Source organism: Micrasema longulum, unplaced genomic scaffold (assembly GCF_059751315.1).
Source record: "Micrasema longulum isolate JH-2025_06_02 unplaced genomic scaffold, ASM5975131v1 h1tg001211l, whole genome shotgun sequence".
NCBI classification, from domain to species: domain Eukaryota; kingdom Metazoa; phylum Arthropoda; class Insecta; order Trichoptera; family Brachycentridae; genus Micrasema; species Micrasema longulum.
Window position 1 is genome coordinate 825215 of NW_028278398.1, and position 19273 is coordinate 844487.

The 19273-nt window shown below is 31.9% G+C and overlaps 1 protein-coding gene across 4 annotated transcripts in view; it reads right to left on the reverse strand.

Annotated features, from left to right (window-relative positions):
- The window catches only part of Mgat4a (alpha-1,3-mannosyl-glycoprotein 4-beta-N-acetylglucosaminyltransferase a), a 327777-nt gene extending 311210 nt beyond the window's left edge, over nt 1–16567 (reverse strand). For 2 of the 4 annotated variants that reach the window (XM_088234173.1, XM_088234175.1), the window contains exons 1-2: nt 16280–16414; nt 5500–5579 (exon numbers count right to left, since the gene is read on the reverse strand). In XM_088234173.1, coding sequence (XP_088090299.1) covers nt 5500–5579; nt 16280–16282 — 83 coding nt within the window. In that variant the 5' untranslated portion in view covers nt 16283–16414. Of the gene's footprint in view, nt 1–5499; nt 5580–16279 lie in introns of all 4 variants that reach the window. The other 2 variants (XR_015823722.1, XM_088234174.1) reach the window with 1 other exon arrangement.
- Between the last annotated feature and the right edge of the window lie 2706 nt (nt 16568–19273).

Consider the following 19273-nt stretch of genomic DNA (forward strand, 5'->3'; position numbering starts at 1 on the left):
ATTATTCCGACTTTTGACCATCCATCTTTAAGTATTTGTTGGATTTGGACATGCCATGTCTTTCTCGGTCTTTCTCTATTTCTGCATCCATCAACATTCGCATTGTAAATATTCTTAGCCGTTCTCTCGCTGTCCATTCGTTCTACATGTCCAAACAAGCGCAGAGCTCCTTTCTTGATTTTGTCGATAATGCTTGTCTCAGCCTTGCATAATGTACGGATCTCAACATTTGAGCATCTATCGTACATAGTTTTACCACACATTCGCCTGAGAGATCGCATTTCGACAGCATTCAGCCTACTTTCATCCCTGTTTTTCCAAGTCCATACTTCGCTCCCATACATCAGGAACGGGACCAGGACTCCGTTGTGAACTGCCAATTTAGAGAAAATTTATCAATTCATGAAATTAAATTTTCTGTATGAAAAGCAGAATGTGCATTTTTTTTCTTTTAAACATGATCAATTATACGTTACCGATGAAGATGTTTTAAATGTTCTTGCAAATATACTCATTTTCGTACACAAATACCGATTTTTCTTTATAGACTCCATTGTATACCATATTTTTTGTGTATACTTCATTTTTTAATTACTTTACAGTTATTATTATTACTATGTTTTTGATATTTTTTATATAAAAGAATTTAGTTGTATTTAATATAATGTACTTCGTACCTCTTAAAAAAATATGAAAAATATTTTTTAAATTAAATATTTTATAAGGGCAGATTTTTTATTTTATAATCTACGAGCTGAACCCGGCAATGCTTTGTTATTGCTAGATTTGAGTACATACTCGTATATAGATTAAATGAACACAATCGTAAGTTTTATATAAATTATTGTAATTAGTCCAAATTAGATATGTAAGTATACATTATTCTTTTTTTGTTTCAGTTTAAATAAATTGTGAGGACAGAATATTTGTATAATTATTTATTTATTTATTAGCGGACGTAGTCCATACAAAAAATGGCAAACACATATCCTGTCACTGTCTTGCAGATGCCTCCCCGATACTGTGCGAAAAGGACAACTGCACGACAGACCTTTTGTTAGAATAGACAAAATCGAAGTTTCGTTCCCCCGTTTTCCGCACCTAAATACTGAACCGATTTTATTATTTATTTAGACAGAGTATAAGAATTTTTTTTCAAGTCGTTTTGCTTTTTTCAAAATTAGTTATATATCGTGTGCCCAAAGAAAGCAGATAAAAAACCATTCAGATAAACGTAAAAAATGGCGTAACTTTCCAATAAAAACAAATTCATGCGGATGCTTTAAATAATTTAGTAATTTTGAATTCTTTTATGTAAATAGCGTTTTTTACTGTAAAATATTTGTAATGCTTCCTGAATCCAAAACTATATAAAAATTTAATGAATATTTATATCATTTTGCATCATATCATATTTGATGCAGATAGTATAATTTCTTATTAACATAATTTCGTGGATTATTTTTTACTATGATATGCTTATTTTAAAAGTAGCAATTCTTCCTGCCGTTATTATGTGCATTGCATGTGCTCCATTGAAAATAAATATTACTAAATAATTTGAAAGATGTCGATTTACATAAAATAAAGATAAGAAGGTACCTAGGTAATTGATTATGTGTGATATTTTTAAATATTGAATTTAAGTAGGTACCTAAGTACTTGTTTGTGGTTAAATTCCAAAACTTTACATAATTAATTTTCAAATATAGAATTCTTTTTGCCAATGTGAAACTCTGCTCAGGGGTGCACTTTAGTTAGGAATGCGATTTTCAAAAATTTATTGAATATCAGTTAAAATTGTTTTAGTATGACCAAAAATCCAGTAAAAATAAATAAATGGATATAAATGATAATGAAATCAAGGAAATAATCTGACTGTGATCCACAAAAAATTAATGTTGTTTGTAAACATTAAAAAAAAAACGTTTTAAAAGATAAAAAAATTACATCCATCCATTTTTTTGTATACGCATTCTCGGCGAATGCAACCCTGGTGATGGATAAAAAAAACATTTATGCTCTTAACTTTTTTTGGGTTTAATAAATTGAAGATTTGATGAGCTATAAATCTTCTCGCGGCAAAGATGTACATTTATCTGAAAACCGCACGTAAATCGGTCCGGTAGTTATTCAGTCCATCGAGGACAACCATTTGAACATTGTATATAGACAAGCGGACCCGACAGACGTTGTCCTGTTAGCTTGCCTGCTATAAGATGGTTGAACAAACATTTTTTTCGTAATTGCACACGTTATTTATTTTTGACGTTTTTAAGCTATTTATATATTCGTAATAAGAGTTTGTTTTATCTCCACGTGTGATTGGCTAAGAGGCCTCATCATGCTCAAATCAAAATCGTGCAAAAATCACTACTCTAGTGCCACAATCTATGGAGAAAATACGTGAATGAGAGTTGATGAAGAAAAGTCAGACAGCGTTTTACCCCGAGCCTTCTATAATTATGACACTCAACTCATGCCCAACGCGAATTTAGTCATTCTTTATTCGCCAGCCGTGTTTTGATGTGAGCTTGTCATTTAATTCGAAACCAAAATAAATTACGAAAATGACAAAATACATCGTTTTAATTTTACTTATTTCATTACATTACATATTTTATTTGTACGAAATACTGCCAATCAGCAAGTGCTGGTCTGAGGGTATATAATATGTTATGACACAATAGGTTTAATAAAAAGTTGATAATTTAACATTACATATCACTAACACGGGCTGTAAGAACTGTTTTATTCGGGTGTTTTTTATGTACGTTTTTTAAGTACGTATGTTTTGTATATTTTTTAGGTCATTCGAAAGTAAATTGTAGAACTTTATTGCTGTATGTACAAAACTCTTGTATTTCTTGTTTGTATATTGCAGTAAAAAATAGATTTAATATTTGTCTTTAAATGAAAAGAAAAATACTTGATTGTGTCGTAAAGGGTGCAAAAACTATTCAAACTAAAAGAAAAAGACTTTGCATTGAAAATAAGGTACTGGTTTATGATTGAATTCCAAAACTAAAAGCTATTGATATTTAAATATTGAATTTAAGTAGGCACTTAGGTTTGTTTATGGTCGAATTCTAAAACTAAAAATTATTTTTATTCCCGAACGTTGGCTAGCCTTCTATAGGCTGGTTCAGCAAACGTTATTTTAAAACACATGCTATTTATTATTCCTTTTTTGAGCTATTTATAAATTTGTAATATGGGTAAGTTTTTCGTTCTATCTCCTCATGTGATCGGCTAAGAGGCCACGTTGTGCTTAAATCAAAATTGTGCAAAAATCAATGCTTTAGGGCCATAATTCAGGGAGAAAATACGGGAATACTTGCTAATGAAAAACAGTCTGACCACAATATATCTGAGCCTCTAAAATTATGACACTCAACTCATGCTTAACGCTAATTCTTAAACTGCCAGCCTTGTAGTAATATCTGACATTAACACGTAAGTGTTAATGAAGAAAAGTCAGACCGCGTTTTACCTTGTGCCTTTTAAAATGATGTTATAACTCTTGCCAAAAGCAAATTTGGTCACTCTTTAATCGCCAGCCGTGTTTTGACGCGATATTGACATTTAATTCGATACCAAAGTAAATATATTTAAAAAATGCCTGATTGTGTCGTGAAAGCGTGCAAAAACTCTCCGTATAAAAGTAAAAAGACTTTTCATTTATAATTAGGTACCTAGATACTTGTTTATGATTGAATTTCAAAACTAAAAATTATAAATATTCCCGAAAATTGGCTTGCCTGCTGGTTTAGCAATCGTTTTTCATTTATTTTATTGGTTAAGAGGCCTCGTTGTACTCAAATTAAATCGTGCAAAATACACTACTCTAGTGCCATAATCCATGGAAAAAATACGGGAGTACGTGTTGATGAATAAAAGTCAGATCACTTTTACCCTGAGCGTTCTAAAATAATGATACTCAACTCATGACCGACGCGTATTTGGTAATTCTTTTTTTTTTTTTTAAAGGAATAACCCGCTAAGCTTCTATTTTGAGGCTTGTCAGCAGGCGGGATAGAGGAGATATGGAAGGGGGTAACGAAAAATACACTACAACACCAAGACCAATTGAGAAAAAAATATTTCTTGGTTTTTTTTTGCAACTGGTGAGAATCGAACCCGCGACGCCAGTTTCACAGTTGGCCGTCTAACCAACTGCGCCACAGCGCCTGTCTTAAACCACCAGCCAGGTTTTGACGTGACCTTGACATTTAATTCGAAACCAAAGTCCGCCAATAAAAAAATAATAATCAAAGAAAAATGACTGTGTCGTGAAAACCTGCAGAAAGTTTCCGGATAAAAGAAAAAATACTTTTCATTGATATGTAGGTACCTAAGTACTTCTTTATGATTGAATTCCAAAACTAAACATTTTTAATATTAAAATATTGGATTTAATTACATAGGTAGGTACCTTGGTACTTGTTTATGGTTGAATTCCAAAACATAAAATAATATTTTTTCAAATTAAGAATTCTTTTTGCAAGTGTCAAATTCTACGCTACTTACCGGCAGTGGTGCATTCTGTGTAAGAATCCGTTTTTCAAAAATGTCTCGAATGTCTAACCCGTTAATTTTTTTTTTTTTTTAAATATTATTAAAAATCCATTAAAAATATGTTAACATGTAGAAATTAAGAAATCGTTAGAAAATAAATTAAATCAGTATCCGTTGAAAATAATTTATGTTTGAAAACGTTAAAATACAAACTTTTTTTAATTCACAAAAAAAAAACATTCTTCAAATTTTTTGGAATATGCATTTCAGTCGAATGCAACCCTGGAAAATCGATGAAAACACATATGTGCTTCTAACTATATTTTTACTAAATATATTGAAGATGTTATTATTTGTAAACCTCGAGTACGTGAATTAGAAAAATTTGCAAAAAACCGCACGTAAATCTGTCAAGCCATTTTCGTGCTTTAGCGAGACACAACACGGCGATTCATTTGTATTTATATGGATAGAAGATAGATATGGATGGATATAGATAGATAGATCGATCTAAGTATGTTCTTTATACGAAAATGCTTTGTTATAGTATCTATGTAACATAATACTTTTCAATTTGATTTGTTGTTTTTCACATTATATTGCAGTGTTTATATTATTTTTAATGTGTATCTCTGTAAGGTAATAGGCCCTTCGAGCCGTGTATATTAGTAAATAAATAAATAAACAGAACCATGTCTAGGCAGTTATGTACACGGCTCGTGATCTGTCATGTTCATCCGAAACGTTTTGTATTTATAGTTTTGTAAACATCGGTAATACTAGATAAGACCAGCCAATATCTCGCACTGTAATGGTTTATAGTCTCCAACCAGAAATTTAGCTATCCGACTTCGCCTACTTTCAGAGCGGCGCGGCGTCTGACAATAAAATAACGTACGTAGATGGCACACGGCACACGCTGCGAATGAACAATCAGATAGGAACAAAATAAAATTCGCTATAAAACAAAATCACACATACCTGTGATGTCCCGTGGAATGCATTGAAAAGGAATCATTGAAATTGGCAATGAGCAGAGATAATTTAATATCTTCAATTGTCTGAAAAAAGTAATACCACATTATAAACTCTGAATTTCTTAGAGTTTGCATAAAGGAGAACCACTGTCGAGATATATCAGAGATCCCCAAATGGTTTTCATTGGTAACTAACTAACTAACTAACCATCACGCCATTTCCCGAGAGGGGTAGGCAGAGAGGATAGAACGCCACACCACTCTGTCCTGGCACACTTCCTTTGCTTCCTTCACATTCATACATCTTCTCATGCACGCACGTCGATTATTCCGACTTTTCACATGACCACTTTCAAGAATTTGTTGTACTTGATCATGCCATGTCTTTCTCGGCCTTCCTCGACTTCTACAACCAGTCACATTCGCATCATAAATCTTTTTAGCCGTTCTTTCATCATTCATTCGCTCCACATGACCGAACCATCGCAAAAGACCTTTCTTAATTTTGTCGATAATGCTTAACTCAGCCTTGCATTCTGCTCTAATTTCGACATTAGGGCACCTATCATACATTGTTTTTCCGCACATTCGCCTGAGGGATCGCATTTCAACAGCATTCAGTCTACTTTCGTCCCTTTTTTTCCAACTCCATGCTTCGCTTCCATACATTAGGGTTGGTACCAGAACTCCATTATGAACTGCTAATTTAGCCTCTTGCGATAGACACTTATTTGCTACGACAGACTTTAAGGCACCATTAACTCTGTTACCGGCACTAACCCTCCTTTCAATATCCTTGTCCATATTTCCATCTCTAGTAAACATACTACCCAGATATACAAATTCTTCGACCTGTTTCAAACTATCTCCATTTACTACAATCTTACATTTAGTCATAGTTACATTTCTTTCAAAGACCATGACGTTCGACTTTTGCACATTCATTAGCAAATCACTCTCCTTGCACACTTCGTAAACCTTTGTAACCAAGGATTGCAGTTCCTCTTCGCTGTCAGCTAGGAGGACTGCGTCATCGGCGTACAGAAGGCAACTGACAGTTAGATTACTCATTTTCGCTCCCACATCCATACTTTTCAATTCTTTCATACATTTTACATTGGTAAGTTTATATTTTATTAGTATGTTCTTCCTATTAATTTGTAAACCATTTCATGAGCAAGACGACATCGTCTTGCTCATACTGATCATCGTGGTTTCGGATGTGACAGGGTTTAATGAACACCCTGTATAACCCGGGCCCGGGTTACAATGGAAAGTTAACAGAGTTATCTTCAATTGAGTTGATAAATATCAAACGCAGGGATGTCCACGACGATCCACCACAGGTTTCGCGTGGACCTACTAGCTTCTGAATTAGAACTCAATATCGACTCAATGAGGAACTTCAGCCCTACGGGAAATTGGATACAAAAAATGTTTTCTTGCGCAGGGTAAAAATTAGAGCATTAAATTGAAGTGCAAAGTTTCTTGAAAATGTACGGAAAAAATAATAAAAACGCACTACTTTGAATGACGTCACTGGTTCTTGTGAATCAACTTATGATCTTAGAGCTATGGAAGATTTCCGGTCTGCTTGTCGCTTCTGGACCAATGGGAAGAACTGAATGAGAATAAGAGGAAATGAACCTCTGACGTTACACGCGGAGTTATTTCAGAAATACAAAACTTTAAAAAATCGTAGTGCTGATAATACGATGTACAAAGATTAAAAAAATAAAATTTTGACTTTTAGTTTAATAGTATATTCACAAATAATATAAAAAACCACTGAACTTCCTCATTGTCTATTAAGTTAAATCGAATTTTTTGCATGTATTATTTAAAAAATAAATGAAATTGTAAAATCACAGGATACTGACTAAGATCCTTTTCGACAAATTTTCCCAAAATTGTTTTTTTTTTTTGCAATCTTTTTCGTTACTACCTTTTTTGAAACCCGTGTTTTGGTGAAATTTAAGGTTCAAATGTACATACAAGTTACTAGTATATAAGTAGTTGAGAAATATTGATGATTAATTCATAGTTTAATGATAATTAGATTCAAGTTATATGAATTATAATGTTTGTACTATTTTAAGAATAAATACAAAATAAAAAAGATGCTTCAAATTTTCTTACAAATTTACACATTTTTGTACAGAAAATATCGATACATTATAGACAATTAAACATAATACAACACATAAAATGTAAAAATAAATAAACGAAAAAGAAGCGATAAATTTTACCAAATTTTTACAGACATTGCCTAGTACGTAAAATAATTGGGTCAGGTGAACCTCACCAATATCAATAAAGGTTACAACTCTTTAAATTCACAAAAATCAACAGATGGAAAAATAAGGAAGTTCAGTGATACGGGAAATTGGATACAAAAATGTTTTCTTACACGCGGTAAAAATTAAACCTTTTTAAAGGGAAATACCACATACTTCGATAACTGATAAAAATATATGAAATGGATTTAAAATAATTAATTGTATTCCCAAAATCAATATGGATATGTTTTCATTTATAAATGTAAAAAAGAAATTCAATAAAAATATTTTAGTTGAAAAACGTGACGTGTTTGGCCTTGGTTGTTGTGACGTCAAGATTCGTGAAATTGTTATAAACAAATAAACAGGAATCGTGACGTATTAGGGGCGTGGCCGATGGAATCACCGTTTTTGCGGGAATTCAAAATTACATATTTAAAAGTATTTTTTATGCTACTAATAATAAGCAAAATAATATTTTTTCCCTGGACAGTATTTCATAAACCTTTATTACTTAAAGAATATAAAAAAGAAAAACGCGATATTTCTCTATTGTATGACGAAGTTTCTCAAAAACGTACGAAAAAATAATTTTAAAGATTTTTAATAAAAATGATCTAATTTGAAATACGTCATTAGTTTTTTAAGAATTAACCAATGATAGAGTGGTGTAATAGATTTCCGGTTTGAAAAATTATAAAACTTTAAAAAATCAAAGCGCTGATAATACGAGTACGATACATAAAAAGTAAAAATAAATTGGCTTAGTCTGATCGACAAATATATTTTTTTAAATCACTGAACTTTCTCATTGAAGAATGATGAATGTTACGCAGTGTGTTAAGTGACCACTTAAACCAACCAATGTCATGTCATAAGCCCCGCAAATGCCTAGACTTTTATATTACCTTATCTAAAGTGTTCTTCATCTCTGTTGTAGTACATTATTATTACTTTTGATTTTGAAATGAGTGGTTCACAAGCAAAGTGAACCAAGTCTAAAAACATCGTGATTGCGATTACTGCATGAAAGATGTGCAAAAAGCTTTTATTGTTATAATAAAACATGTCATTAGTTGACTAATTTTACCATATATGGAAGTGATTCCACTTTACCCTTACAGAATTAGACGAACTAAAATATGTTTAAACCTATATTTACACACATGTCCACCCTCATTCCAATATAACATCCACTCACCCACCCTCTCACTCACTTACAGTCACACAAACACACTAGTATGTATTGTACGTGTATTTCTGTGGATATCTGTCATTGGTTTTATTCTGTTTATTTTATTTGTTATATTTTTGTTACATGTATTACTGTTCGTATCCCCAATAAATAAAAAATTAAAAAAACCTAGTTTAAACCAGAGTGGACTTAGTTCACTTTGCTTTTGAACCACTAAAAATAAAAAACCCGACCTTAAATGTTCTGAAATTTGAAAATGTGATTGAAGCTTCGACTTTTGCCGAAGGTTATGAAAAGGGCCTAACAATCGACTTCGGCCAAATGCTGCCCGCCGACGCGACGCCGTCAATTGGTGCGTTCAATGTTTTTTTTTTAATCGCGCAATAATAAAAAAACATAAATTAGATAAAATCAATATTTTTTTAAGGTATTTCTGTTAAAAAATATACTAAAAAGTTTTATGTAACTAAACTTCGGTATCTGGGATCTCAATAAAGATTAAGCATTGAACTAAAATTTGTCGCAATAATTTGAAGGTAAATTGGACATGAACCGAAGCAAAAATTTAATTTTTTGTTTTTGAAAAGAAATACAATTATTTTAAATCACATACATTTTTGTGACATTTTCATTTATTTCTACATAAAATTATCCCTTCGGTAATACTATCAAAAAATTTATTTATTGAAATATTTTAGTTAAAACAATTTTTTATAGAATTGTATTCTCTTTTTTTTTAAAAGAAGATAATTCTGGTTGTAGTATTTAATTTATAACAATGTCATATTTACGTTTTTATGAACTTCATTCTTGCGCTTACCGGTACCGATATTTACGTTTTTTTATTTTTTTATTATTGCGCGATTAAAAAAAAACATTCGTTTTAAAATGGCGAAATCGTATGATTTCCTGATTTTGCGTGCGCTTTACCAGACTACAACAGCCTTAAGTTCCAGGGCCGCGATTATAAACGATATCTTCATCGGTACATAACGAGACAGTATTAAGTAAAATCGACATTTATGTACGAAAGTGTGTATATTTGTATGAAAATTTAAGATATTTTCGTTTTTAACCTGTAACTGAACATATTAAAAAAAAATAAACGCAAATTATATTTTTCGTACGGAAAACTTAATTTTACTTTGAAGATAAAATTTAAGATAAATGTTAACTTTCCATTGTAATCGGGGCCCAGGGCTCCTGTCACATCCAAAACTACGATGATCAGTATAAGCAAGAAGACATATTAGCATATTTAAAAGATTTTTTTAATGCGCCAATATGTCTTCTTGCTCATACTGATCATCGTGGTTTCGGATGTGACAGGGTATAAAAAACAGTATAGGGTGTATATCGATCGAATCCTCACATGTGAATTTTTTTTTAATGTTTCAATTAACAGATAAAATATTTATATTAATTCCGGTAAAACAGTTTTTTTTAATGAATAAAAAAAATATCAAAAATCTTACGTTATAAGATCGCCAAAACCATTGTTTATATTGGGTGTGTAGCGATCGGAACACGTATTTTTTAATTTTTTTGTTTCAAATGACAGATAAAATATTTATATTAATTCTGTTTTATTTTTCACTACTTTTTATACTTTTGTCGCTGACTGACAGCTGACAGCTGTTGATCGGTTGTTAATAAATAGTTTTTATTTTCGAATATGTTTAAAGTTTCTATGTAGTCTTAAGCTAGGGTTTCCTAGGACAGCGGTGCCCGTATCTTAACGGCCGTAGTAAACGGTGATGCGATGGAAAGCCGTCGTAACGGTGACTGGAGAGTGGTTTCCTAGGAAAACGGTGTAAATAAATGTTATCAAAACAGTTTTCCTAGGAAACCACTCTCTAGTCACTGTTACAACGGCTGTCTACCGCATCACCGTTCACTACGGCCGTTAAGATACGGGCACCGCTGTCCTAGGAAACCCTAGATTAAGACCTTCAATTGAACATTAAAAAATTACTATAAGTTTTTTTTTGTGAAATTAAATTTTATACTTGGAAGGAAAGTGTTTTTTCAAAAGTGCATAATCGTTGTACTATAAACAATTCGATGTTTTTTACAATAAATACTGTTCTTCAAATAAATAAGAAGGCTTAAAATTAATATCGTGAAATTAGTGGGTGCTTAATCATTCATTTTGTTGAAAAGTAATGTGAAAGTGGCAAACAATTTATCATTTATGACATTAATAAATTATTCGTTAATTTTTAAACAGGAAATCTATTTTTAAAAAAATATTAAGCTATTTATGACATATCTCTCAAAGTCGGTCGTAGCCGAGAAGATAAAGCGGCCGGTTTAAGTTTGAACGGAGTAGGTTGGAAACGCGATTTAACTATTGCATAATATACTAAAATATAGTTTAAAATATAATGGCCATCTCTCATTAGCACCATCTATGTAAAAAAAAAAACAAAATAAAACAGGTGGCGCTTGGAGACTAAAATAGAAAAAAAAAAGATTTTAATTTAATAACTAATGTAATAAAAAGCACCACATATAAAAGAAGAAAAAAAAATAGTATAATAATAAAACATAGGTAGCGCTGGCAGATAAAAAATAATAAAAAAATTAAGATTGGTAGTAACAGCAAAAAAAATGTGAAACTCAAAATGGTGAAATTTCACAGTGCCCGAGATTCGAATAATTCAAATGAGGCCCGAAGGGCCGATAAAGCGAAGCCCGAAGGCCCGAATTTCCTAGCATGTAACAGCCTAACGGCTAGTATTTTATTATTATGGATAACTTATTTGGCGCCAATTTCGTAATATAATACATCAAGGGCGCCTTTAAAAGTGATTCTATAGATAAATAAATTTAAATGAAACTTTTAAATTTAAGCAAAACAATTTATTTCGTTATCACATGCTACGGATTTATTCAAATGATTAGAAGAAGTGGGTTTTAGGTTTTTTCCGAAACATCACTTCACTCTCACCGTTTCGCACTTCTGGTTCCCACCAGCATTCCATGCCTTAGGGCCTGCGACCGCAAACGCGCGCTCACCGAATTTAGTGAGCTGTTGTTGACGTAGCTTATCTAAGTGTAAGACGCCTGTCAGCTGGTTCATCTGGAACGCGTAGATGTCTTAGATACTCCGGAGCAGAGTTGTAAAGTGACTTATGCATAAGTCAATAGAGTTTACATTCCACCCTCTGCGAAAAACGTAGCCAGTGTAATTCTTTAAGTAGTGGAGTCATTTGACTGACACCAAATATGTATACAAATATTAACATTTTCGTTGTAGGAAATCGATATTAATTTATAGACTACGTGCTGAACTAGGCAATGCTTAGCTATTGCTTAATTTGAGTACATACTCGTATATAGATTAAATGAACACAATCGAAAGTCTGATATCAATTATTGTATTTAGTCCAAATTATTATTTTTGTGTTTCGGATAAAATAAATTGCGAAGACAGAGAATTTAGATAAATAGTTATTAGTACATTGTTTTCCTGTCACTGTCTTGCAGATGCCCCCCGATACTGTGTGAAAAGACAACTGCGTGTCAGATCTTTTGTTAGAATAGACAAATTCGACGTTTCGCTGTCTCGTTTTCCGAACCTCAAAACTGAACCGATTTTGATATTTTTTTAGACAGAGTATCAGAATAAAATTTTCTGCATCGGTACGTTGTGCGTTTTTCAAAATAGTTATATTTCTATACCGCGCGCCCGAAGACAGCGGATAAAACTGTGCTTTTTTATGGGTTTGGATGGTTCTAGTTTCCATAATCAACAATTTTTACAAAAACGAAACAATCCATTGGTAAATATCTATGGTGAATGAAAAAATCACTGCTCTAATGCCATAATCCAACGAGAATACGTTTGTATGAAGAAGAGTCGGACCGCGTTATCTCTTACAAAACTTTACTAAAAAAATATTTTGTAAAAACCTTTCGGATAAATGTAAAAATGGTGTAACTTTTCATTGGTAACTAGGTATTTGTTTATGATTTAATTCCAAAACTTTAAAGAATTCGTTTTTAAATATTAAATTTAAGTAGGTACCTAGGTACTTGTTTATGGTTGAATTCCAAAGCATTAAATAATCAATTTTCAAAATCATTATTTTTGCTAATGTCAAACTTTCTCCTCACCAACAGGGGTGCACTGTATTCAGGAAAGAGATTTTCAAAAATGTATGGAATGTCAGTTGATATTATTTTTATATTACTAAAAATCCAGTAAAAAGAAATAAATGGGTAGAAATTATAAAGAATTTCAGGAAATAATCTGATTGGGATCTATAAAAAACGAATGTCGTTTGTAAACATTTAAAAATAAACTTTTTTGTGCACTAAAAAAGAACATCTTCACAATTTTTATTACATTTTTTTTTATTTGTATTATTTTATTTCATTGGAAGGCCTACAGACATTTATAAATTTATAAGATACAATTATATTAAAAATACATATCATAAAGTCCAATTAGAGGCTTCCACATAATATTGTTGTTGTTAATGTTGTCACATAAAAATTATACATAACATAAAATGACTAATCATACAAAACATATAATATTAGTAAAAATTTAAATGTAATCAATATTATTAAAAATATTTCTACTTTTGAATATTGGTTACACAGTTGAACATTATAATATATAATACAACTATAGTAAATTAAATAAAAAATATTTTCAAGAAAGGAGTTAAGGACTGGATTTTCCTTAGTGAGAGGGATTTGAGTGGGAAACTCCTTGATGATTTTCTGAATGTTTGAGTTTACTGTTTACCATATTGATGTGCCATATATATATGTTTTTAAAAATATTTTTTTATGTTTCTAATCCTATATTATTGGTGATATACTCATGTGTCTGTGTCAACTGATTGCTCGTCCCATCTCAACACAGGACTTTTAGTCCCATGGAGTTGGGACTTATTGTCTCAAATAATGTACAGTAGTAAACTTGTATGTAAATAAATGAATAGTTGACCATACAGTGTACATTTATTATGTGCCTTCATACAGAACTGCACGTAACCTACATATTATAGGCTGCGAATTCAAGGCGCAACATCATAACTTGAATTCGAAAGCAACCCTGGTGATGGATAACAAAACATTTACGCTCTTAACTTTTTTTTCTACTTAATAAATTGAAGAATTTAATAGCTATAAACACGTTCTTGGCAAAGATCTACATTTCGCTGAAAACCGTACGTAAATCGGGCAAGTCGTTATTCAGTCCATCGAGGACACACAAACGAACATTGCCTTTTATATATATAGATTGCAGATAACTGCAGGTTAACTCGTATTGTAATCGGGGCCCTTGGTTCTATTCCAGGAAGGGCCGGAATAAAACATTTATTTATAAGGCCACTGCAATCTTTAACTTTTCCCAGAGGCACCAGTGTTAACAATATGCTAAGTTAACATTTATCTTAAATGTTATCTACACAGAAAAATTTAGTGTTCTGCATGAAAAATATATGTTTACAATTATTTTTTCTACACATTGTCATGTTCAATTGCAGGTTACCAAAGAAGATATGTTAAATTTTCATAGAAATAAAAACATTTTCGTACATAAATATCGATTTTACTTTATTCCGTCTCGAAATGTATCGATGAAGATAGCGTTTGTAATCGCGACTCTGAAGCGTGAAACTAATCACCTAGTTTTTTGTTACAAAAATATCAAGATTCGCTGCAACTGGATTGCCAGTGCAGTACCCTTTGCACCACCGAGTGCGGATAGGTAAATGATGCGGACAAACAGTTTAATAAAGGAACACCATACGAAAATTCGTAAACATCTAAATTTCGGTCCAAGAAAGGGTACGTCAAAATGCCCTAGTGATACTATTTATTTATTTATTTATTTATTTTATTCATATTTTTCTCTTACAAACTATAATTAACAACAACAAACCATCACGCCGTTTCACAAGGTTAGGCAGAGATGATAGAACGCCACAACACTCTATATTTGCATACAGATCTCGCTTCCTCTGCATTCATACATCTTCTCATGCACGCGCACCGATTATTCCGACTTTTGACATATCCATCTTCAAGAATTTGTTGGATTTGGTCATGCCATGTCTTTCTCGGTCTTCCTCTATTTTTGCATCCATCAACATTCGCATTGTAAATATTCTTAGCCGTTCTTTCGTTGTCCATTCGTTCTGCATGTCCAAACCAGCGCAGAGCTCCTTGCTTGATTTTGTCGATAATGCTTGTCTCAGCCTTGCATAATGTACGGATCTCAACATTTGTGCATCTATCGTACATAGTTTTACCACTCATTCGCCTGAGAGATCGCATTTCGACAATAATAAAAAAAAATTATGTGACCTCACTAGGGTTACGCGTGCCGAGGACACTTAGCAATATACTTTTTTTGAAATATTTTTACAAGCACTATCATCGACATCAAACCACTACCCACACCAGGTGGTGCTTGGGGCACTATCGTGTTATATCAAATGCAGCGTTTACTGATCATCTGTTACAGAAAGGTAAGGTGATCGGTCTTACGCTTCAGTTCCGTCCAGGGAGTGAAATTCTTCAGTGAAAACCACCTTTAAAAACAAATATTTCACGAACGCGCCAACCACCATACTTTGAGGCGGACTTATTTCTGCTGGATTCCGTTTTCCAGGATTTTTATCTGAGATTACCTGTTTTTAAAACATAACATTTCAATAGCGTATCCACCTTAAAGGTGTTTTACCACCCGATAGAACCTGGTCGAAAACATTCGTCCAGATACCCGATTTGCGTGTCTCGTCGTCTCGTGTAGGCACCATGAACAACATGAAATACCCACCCAAGTATGAAGTCATTAAAAAAGAGTAAAGTAAAAATATTATTATGTGAACTGTCAATATTGTTTAACTCACGCGCGGAAGATTCCACGTTCGATTCCCGGTGAGAATACAAAAATTAAATGTGATTTTTCTCAAGCCTGGGTGTTCGGTGGTGTAATTCACCACTGTAATTGGGCCTCCTGGCCTGTTGTGGTGCAAAATAATAAAATAGTAATAATTGAGGATTTACATTTGATTTGTGATATTTAATAATGCAACATTGATAAATTTTGAAAAATATATTTAGAGCGTCAATTTACCGGCACAAAATAAAGTAAATAAAATTCTAACCTATAAAATTGAAACGGCAAACCCACAAATCTTAAACAATTTTCTAAACATCTCGGAGCCAATGTCAATAAATTAATTGAAAAAAAAGTTGTTGAAGATCTTTAAAACACATATGGCAAAGTATGTTTCAGTCAGAAATAATTAATAATTTGCTTTAATTATTGTTCTTACCATGAATTCACCTAAGAGAACACAAAATTCACCAAGACCACCACTGTTTTGTTGTCATATTTTCGTAAATAAACCAGTTCAGTTATTTATAAATATTTTTTAGTAAACTGGCATTAAAAAAGTCACAGATCTCTCGAGCGTTACTGTCTTATTAATTTTAAATAAAAGGGCGCGTTGTCACGCTATATATATGCAGAATATTAATCCATGTGTCTTTTATAATTTGCAAATACTATTTACAGGCAGCACTCACGCACGACCGAATCCGTTCACCGCCCACGCGAAACTGAGCTGAACAGAGCGAGTGAACATCGAAACTCGCGACACGAGCGAACGGATTCGACGGAACGAGCTTACACAACTGACGCATGACGAAAGTCGGTAAAACAGTTCGCTGTAAAAATGGTACCGCTCGCAACGAAGCGGGCTTGCGAATTTTATATCCAATGTCATTATATTATGTGTTCGTATAATAATTTTACTTTGATTATTGATCATTTTAATTGTTATTATAATTTGTAATAGTCAGGTAGCCTCAGCTGGTGCGCTTCTATCTCGTACACTGTTTTTTGTCTGCGTTTTTCTTCCTTCAATAAAACATCTAGACTCTAAAAATCTAGACGATTATTGGACATTGATTTTTTTTAAAGGAAGCCCGTTAAGCCTTTTATTTTAAATACAGTCAGCGGGTGGAAAAGATATTATATGGAATGAAGTTACGAAAAATACACCACAGCACCTAAATCAATAGAAAAAAAAATAGCAACTGGTTGGAATCGAGCCCGCGACGTCACTGTTGGCCGTCCAACTAACGGCGCCTGTATGATATAATTTATTGAACACATTTATTTTTTGAGTAACGAAATACAGTGTTGCTAAAAATGTATTAATTTATTTCACTGCTATAAACTGTGTCTCTGTCCTTAACAAATGTATGTATAATGTAATTAATAAAAAAATAAAATAAATAAATTATGTGCAGAGGTTCTTTATTTCAGGTCCCGACAATCCCGACTAGCTAGGGATTTTCTGTATTCAGGCAAGAGCTTTTTTATTACATGTCTTTTTTCATTTAATGATGCTTTGACAATTAAAATTAATGATAGTAATACAAAAAAATAAACATAATAATAAAAATTAAAAAAGAAGTATAAATTACAAAATATACCAAAAAATACATAAAAAAATAACACAAATATAAATACTAATTAAATATAACAAAGATTATAACATATGTAAATCACAGAATATAACGAAAATCATAATGAATAAAGAGACATTTAAAAATTAAAATAGACGAAATATTATGTCGAAAAAACAATTTACAGGATATTAAAAGGTCTACTTTTGTCCATGTTCTCACCATTTTTTCGTATGCATTGCAACTGACAGAACACGTATTAATGTCAGTAACAATATCATAAAATGCCCCTATAAAGGCAGTTCTGCTTTGAGGTATTCTAAAGTTAATGCCCGTCGCACATATTGTTTTAATATTTTGTTGGGTTCTATTTTATTTATTAAAAACCAGAAGTTAATTAGAACCACCCTGACATAAAATTGTCTGTCGGTTAGCAAATTAGTTGACTCAAATTAAGTAAGAGAGGAATAGGTGATTCCTCTTTTACTCAATTTAAAAATTGACTCCAAACAACCACCCCATCAAATTATTCCATATAATGCGACCGATTGGAACGGTGCAAAATATACTGATTTAATTACTGTAATCCAAAACATCTCCCCTCGAGTAGAATACACGTACTCGTATCAATTTCTCGAGTTAAGAGTTAACAATTCCATGAAAGCTCTCAATTACTATTCCCAAATATTTAGTTTCGTGTGCTCTTTTTAAGAGAGAGCAGGTGCTCGGCACTGTATCGGTATACTAAATTATTCAATTATTTATTTATTTTATAACACACTACCCATGAAAAAAAATGATTCGATTTTTTTTGTTATTTGATTTGGAAGTTCAACCATGATACATTAAATACATACAATTTGTAATTAAGCATTGGTATCATTCTTCATATATTATATCCGCAATAACCAACAACTCCTCTTTCTTTCATGAATTATATAAAATAAGTTTAGCTCAATTAAATCAATTAGAGTATCTAATAATGATTGATTGAGTTAAAGATAGACTAGGTAATTGTTTTTATAATAAAGAAAGGAGAAAATAAGAAGATATAAGAAGTAATAAAAGAAACAAAAATGAATTTACATACACAAAAATAATTATTAGACATTTGATTTCAGTAACACAGTAATATTATTTTGGTAATCATTGACTCAATTATGATAAATGTCAATGTGCATTTTTTCTATTTTATTATAGAGTCTCAACAATTTTTTAAAAGGGTTCAAATGTACCATATTGTTTGCAATAATTGGAATGTAAAAGGTATCAGGTGATCTCAGACGCCTACGAGGAACGTGAACGTACAATTGCACATTTTTAACACAAAAAACGAATCAACATCATTGTGAATAATAATATACAAGTACATAGTATCTTTAATTTGTCTGCTAGTTTCTGGCTTTTAAATTTTAAAATATTTCAAGAGCTCTTTATAACACTAAAATGTTTTTTTCCATATTACACTCAAATGACAAAGAATGAAAAAATAATTCTGTCTAGTTTAAATCATATTTTTATAAATCACATGATGAGTTGACCAAACAATACATCCGAATCCCAAATTGCTACGAACAGGAGAATTATTTTAACAAATTTTTTGTTACTTATTAGCATTTTGTGGCTTGGATATTCTGTGTATAAAGCCCAACATTTTAAAGATTTATCTTTAACAATATTGAAATGATTGAAAAATGTTAAACGTGAGTCGAAAGTAATTTCAAGATCTCGGATTGTGTTTACTGCGTTAAGGTTAATATTATTAATGTTGTAAATAAAACAACCTTGAGTCCTTTTTCTTTTAAAGGATATTTTAAACGATTTTTGAAAATTTAAGTGCATATCATTCAGTT